A 5933-nucleotide genomic window follows, 5' to 3' on the forward strand; every position below is an offset into this window, starting at 1 on the left:
TCTTAAGACTACCACAACCTTTATGCATTTGTTTTCTTGTAAAGAATTAAATGAAGGCCTCATGTTGTATCATTTGAAAGCACCCTCCACTCTAATTTCCCCTCTTCCACTCCTTCTCGTCTGCTTTCTCTCCATATCTTATTTCCAAACTCATCCCATCTGCCCAGATTCCCAAAACATCTGGTTGCTTTGGGCATGCTCCAGATGAGAAGCCTCCAGAATCCTGAAGCGGAAAGAGTGAAAAGAGAGGGGGAGAAAAGAAAGAGAGGAGGAAAGACAAGGGAGTGGGATATGAGAGAGGAAAACACAACGGAGAAAGACGACTGAGAAAGACAATATTGATATCTTAAAAAGTGCTAGACGTAGAGAAAGATATATATATATATATATATATATATATATATATATATATATATAGAGAGAGAGAGAGAGAGAGAGAGAGAGAGAGAGAGAGAGACAGAATAGGAGTATCCTGGCAGCTATCCAGGCCTCAGCCCAAAGCCAGGTCCTGCTGCCGCTTCTTGTCTGTCCAGAACATGGTGCTGTTCCCACTCTGCAAACTGCTCTCAGGTCAGTCCAACTTATCCATCAAGGCACCTTCACTTCTTCTTTTCATCTCTCTCTCCCTCTCTCTCTCTCCTTATTTCTCTCTATATCTCACTTTCCCCTCTCTGTGAATCCTCACATCGCAGGCAATTGGTAAACAGGTCATGGTTTTTCCAATTGCGAAATGGAGGAGAGTGAGAGATGTTTTTTTGGTTCATGTTTTAACCTCATACTGTTTTATCCAAAGCAATCAACCTGTTCAGTAGAAACAGAAGAAACAGAAGAAAACGCTGCAAAACAGAGTGAAACAGGAGACCCAAAAAGAAACAATTGTTTTCATTTTCTATTGCAAAAGTTTTTCTACTGTGTCCCCTAATGAACACAATCCTGGTGTCCTGATTTTATATTTTGGATCTAACACAGTTGTTTCATAGATAAGATCTTGGTAGCTCACTGACTACAAGACTTTCAGGACACGATGGTAGGCCTACATGAAGCAGGATCATTTAGAAAGTAGCCTTGGGTGACACAGCCTACAAGTTCTGTAATGGTACCGAGAGAGACTTTCACTACTAAAATAATTGCAAGTTGTCATGGTTCCAAAGTGTAAGTGCATTCTTCTCATTCCCAACCTGGACTTGTAACATTTCTTCCCTCATCAATGCTTCATTTTCAGAGCCACTGAGACATTTGTAAGCTGTGTACATAAAGGCCCAATGCAGCTGTTTTTATCTCAATATCAAATCATTTCCAGGTAACAATTAAGTACCTTACTCTAAAATAAGAAAAATTGCTTTTTAGCAAAGAGAAAATAACAATTTCTTAAACAAGAATTTTGCTAGGACTGTCTGAGAGTGTTCTGAGCAGGGATGGGAAAACTGAAAACTAGCTGTTAGTTCCAAAACTCTCTGCCAATATCTTCTATCTTCTTCTAGGTGTTTCTACATATGCATTGCTTGCTGTTTGGGGTTTTAGGCTGGGTTTCTGTATAGCACTTTGTGACATTGGCTGATGTAAAAGGGGCTTTATAAATACATTTGATTGAATGATTGATTATTGGTCTATTAACTAATTTACTGCCTGGTGATGTCACCAGGCTGCATTTTCAGGTAGGCTGTTCAAACAACTGTTACACTAAAAGGGCATTATCATCATTTTCACAACTTCACAGTATTATTCCAACCTCATAGTGTGGGAATATATATAAAACACATGTTTGACTGCACTGGGCCTGTAGCCCTTTCCTGCAGTGAAATAACCAAATCGCCATCTAGTGGCCTCATGGGTGGAATGTTATTAATATTGTTCATAATTTCATAACTAATCAACATTATTTCAAAAACCTGCTTAAAATCTGGTGTTTCTATATAAAATGTTTTTGCTATATTTCAGTCTTCTGTGATCTATATACAGTTGAAGTCAGAAGTTTACATACACCTTAGCCAAATACATTTAAACTCAGTTTTTCACAATTCCTGACATTTAATCCTAGTAAAAATTCCCTGTCTTAGGTCAGTTAGGATCACCACTTTATTTTAAGAATGTGAAATGTCAGAATAATAGTAGCTTTTATTCAGCTTTTATTTCTTTCATCACATTCCCAGTGGGTCAGAAGTTTACATACACTCAATTAGTATTTGATAGCATTGCCATTAAATTGTTTAACTTGGGTCAAACGTTTTGGGTAGCCTTCTACAAGCTTCCCAGAAGAAGTTGGCTGAATTTTGGCCCATTCCTCCTGACAGAGCTGGTGTAACTGAGTCAGGTTTGTAGGCCTCCTTGCTCGCACATGCTTTTTCAGTTCTGCCCACAAATATTCTATGGGATTGAGGTCAGGGCTTTGTGATGGCCACTCCAATACCTTGACTTTGTTGTCTTTAAGCCATTTTGCCACAACTTTGTAAGTATGTTTGGGGTCAATGTCCATTTGGAAGACCCTTTTGTGACCAAGCTTTAACTTCCTGAATGATGTCTTGAGATGTTGCTTCAATACATAATTTTCCTTGCTAATGATGCCGTCTATTTTGTGAAGTGCACCAGTCCATCCTGCAGCAAAGCACCCCAACAACATGATGCTGCCACCCCTGTGCTTCACAGTTGGGATGGTGTTCTTCGGCTTGCAAGCATCCCCCTTTTTCCTCCGAACATAACAATGGTCATTATGGCCAAACAGTTCTATTTTTGTTTCATCAGACCAGAGGACATTTCTCCAAAAATTAAGATCTTTGTCCCCATGTGCAGTTGCAAACCATAGTCTGGCTTTTTTATGGCGGTTTTGGAGCAGTGTCTTCAGTTAACCAGGTGTGAGCGGACTTTCAGGTTATGTCGATATAGGTCCCGTTTTATTTTTGAATCTGTTTCCTCCAGCATCTTCACAAGGTCCTTTGCTGTTGTTCTGGGATTGATTTACACTTCTCACACCAAAGTACGTTCACCTCTAGGAGAACGCATCTCCTTCCTGAGCGGTATGACGGCTGCGTGGTCACATGGTGTTTATACTTGCATACTATTGTTTGTACAGATGAATGTGGTACCTTCAGGTGTTTGGAAATTGCTCCCAAGGATGAACCAGACTTCTGGAGGTCTACAATTTTTTTCTAAGGTCTTGGCTAATTTCTTTTGATTTTCCCATGATGTCAACCAAAGAGGCATCGAGTTTGAAGATAGGCCTTGAAATACATCCACAGGTACACCTCCAATTGACTCAAATTATGTCCATTAGCCTATCAGAAGCTTCTAAAGCCATGACATCATTTTCTGGAATTTTCCAAACTGTTTAAAGGCACAGTCAACTTAGTGTATGGTAACTTCTAACCCACTGGAATTGTGATACAGTGAATTTTAAGTGAAATAATCTGTCTGTAAACAATTGTTGGAAAAATGACTTGTGTCAGGCACAAAGTAGATGTTTTAACCGACTTGCTAAAACTATAGTTTGTTAACAAGAAATTTGTGGAGTGATTAAAAAACAAGTTTTATGACTCCAACCTAAGTGTATGTAAACTTCTGACTTCAACTGTAAAGTATAGTGTATAAAAATTGAATACATTTCAACTCTATGTCTGACACGGTATAGGTGTTTTCTTTTTTTTAAGCCCATAACCATGTGTGTGAAGTGTATACTTTTGTTTCAAAATAGATTTGTTTAAGACTACCAAGAAACACTCTGTGTGACCCTGATTTAGCCAACTGCAGTAAATAAGACAGGAATGTATGTTCTCACTCTTTGACTCAAAAGGGCCACAGATCCATTACTGTGTATTCTAGGCTGATGGAACCAGTGTGGTAATTTTGTTTGTGTGTGTGTGTGTGTGTGTGTGTGTGTGTGTGTGTGTGTGTGTGTGTGTGTGTGTGTGTGTGTGTGTGTGTGTGTGTGTGTGTGTGTGTGTGTGTGTGTGTGTGTGTGTGTGTGTGTGTGCGCGTGTCTGTACACACCAGCCCCAGGTCAGTTAACCAGTAGGCTATGTTGTGTTATATCCAACAGGGTCAGTCAGAGTGACCAAGAAGCAGCTGGTCCTGTACTGTCTGCTCCTATCTCTGCTCGTATGTGAGTGTTACATCAGTATTTGTTCTCTCGTCACATTCTGTGCTCAGGAAGTGGAGAACGCTTTTGTTTTTGTCAGGGTACCTTTCGTGCTGTAACCTCATTTGCTCTGACTGGTGTCTAAAAGTAGTTCCCTTCATTTCAGCCATTTTCAGCAGTCTGCTAAGAAAATACGATACTGACAAACAATTCGGTGACACGTCTTTCCAAACATTCTGTGGTAATATGGACAGATGAAGATAATTAAGACCAACTCAATACATTCTAAACTTAATTAGAAAAGTGCACTGCTCCCATTGCTTCACATTGTAATAGAACCACTCACACTAAATATTTGATTTGTTCCTATCGTATAGTTGATGTGTTTCTATGTAATTCATCTGTAAAAGTGAATAAATTGCACGTTATGAACATGGTTGACAAATTGTTGACTTTTTTTCTCCTCAGACTTTTTAAGATGGAGGAGAGCAGTGCTCAAGGTGGACACGCACCCTCTTCCTCTTTCTCTGGAGGCGGAATCAGGAAGTGTGGTCAGAGACATAGTGGTGGGCAGTGTGGAGGAACAGCAACAGCGCCTCCCGCTGGAGACATCCTGGGGCGCTCCTCTGGTGTGGGGCGACTCTGACGGCTCAGCGTGGCGGAGGGCCGAGTTTGCCCACCGCAGCGTCCGCACAGGCCTGCTGACGCTCGCCGTGGGGCCCTACGGCCACTTCCTACGCCGCTTCCTCTCCTCGGCCGAGCTCTACTTCCTGCCCGGTAACAGTGTGGTCTACTACGTCCTTACGGACAGCCCTCGCGCCCTGGATCCCCTGACCCCGCTGGGCCCTGGCAGAGAGCTGAGGGTGGTCCCTGTGGCAGAGATGCCCGGCTGGGAGCGTCTGGCCCAGGGCCGCATGGCCCTGCTGGCGGCCACCATTAAAGAGCCGGTTAGGCACGAGGTGGAGTACGTCTTCTGCATGGACGTGGACCAGGAGCTGGTGGCCCCGGTGGGAACTGAGATCCTGGGGGAGCTGGTGGCCGCGCTGCACCCGGAGCTCTACGGCATGCCCCGCCACACCTTCCCGTACGAGCATGAGCCCGCCTCGCTGGCCCATGTGGATGAGGACGAGGGCGACTACTACTACACGTCGGAGCTGTACGGGGGTCTGTGCGCTGATGTGTACGCCATGGCCCAGGCCTGCTCCCAGCTCATCCTCCAGGACCAGGAAAAGGGGCTGAGGGCTCGTGGACTGGAGGAGAGCTACCTCAACCGCTACCTGATCAACCGCAGGCCCACCTGTGTCCTCTCGCCCGAGTACAGCTGGTGGGACTCAGCCCTGGCCGCCGACGTGCCCACAAGAAGGGTGGTGTCCCTGGGGAGGCAGTGTGACTCCCTGGAGCCACAAAAGAGACAGGAGCAGGACTGCTGAGAGGGTTATTTCTTTGCTTTGTCATAGAATTAGAACAACCATAAAATGTAGACAAATTCAAAAAGCAATTTTAAGGCAAACACAAGGATCCCTAGGAATCTGTTGATGTGTCAGTAAATAAACTAATGGCAGCAGACCCATTGGAGTGAATACTGTGTGTGTGTGTGTGTGTGTGTGTGTGTGTGTGTGTGTGTGTGTGTGTGTGTGTGTGTGTGTGTGTGTGTGTGTGTGTGTGTGTGTGTGCGTGTGCGTGTGCACGTGTGTGTTTGCAGTCTATCTCTTCTGCACCAGACAAAAAAAAGAATTAACCTGTCTCTTTAGACACAGGCCTATACCATTAATGTCAGCTTGGAGATACGACTCCAAAGGCTTTTGTGGTTTCCAATAAGAGTCAACATTGTAAGTGCCCACTTTCACTGCACTGGCCAATCATT

At 43.7% G+C, this 5933-nt stretch overlaps 1 protein-coding gene across 1 annotated transcript; it reads left to right on the forward strand.

Moving 5' to 3' along the window:
- The first annotated feature begins 408 nt into the window (after window positions 1-408).
- Window positions 409-5649, forward strand: LOC139369735 (globoside alpha-1,3-N-acetylgalactosaminyltransferase 1-like). Its single transcript, XM_071108995.1, has 3 exons — window positions 409-570; window positions 4031-4093; window positions 4538-5649. Exons 1-3 carry the CDS (start codon window positions 537-539, stop codon window positions 5497-5499), a joined length of 1059 nt encoding a protein of 352 aa, XP_070965096.1. The 5' UTR covers window positions 409-536; the 3' UTR covers window positions 5500-5649.
- Window positions 5650-5933: the final 284 nt, after the last annotated feature.

The sequence above is a fragment of the Oncorhynchus clarkii genome, chromosome 17 (assembly GCF_045791955.1).
Source record: "Oncorhynchus clarkii lewisi isolate Uvic-CL-2024 chromosome 17, UVic_Ocla_1.0, whole genome shotgun sequence".
Classification (NCBI taxonomy): domain Eukaryota; kingdom Metazoa; phylum Chordata; class Actinopteri; order Salmoniformes; family Salmonidae; genus Oncorhynchus; species Oncorhynchus clarkii.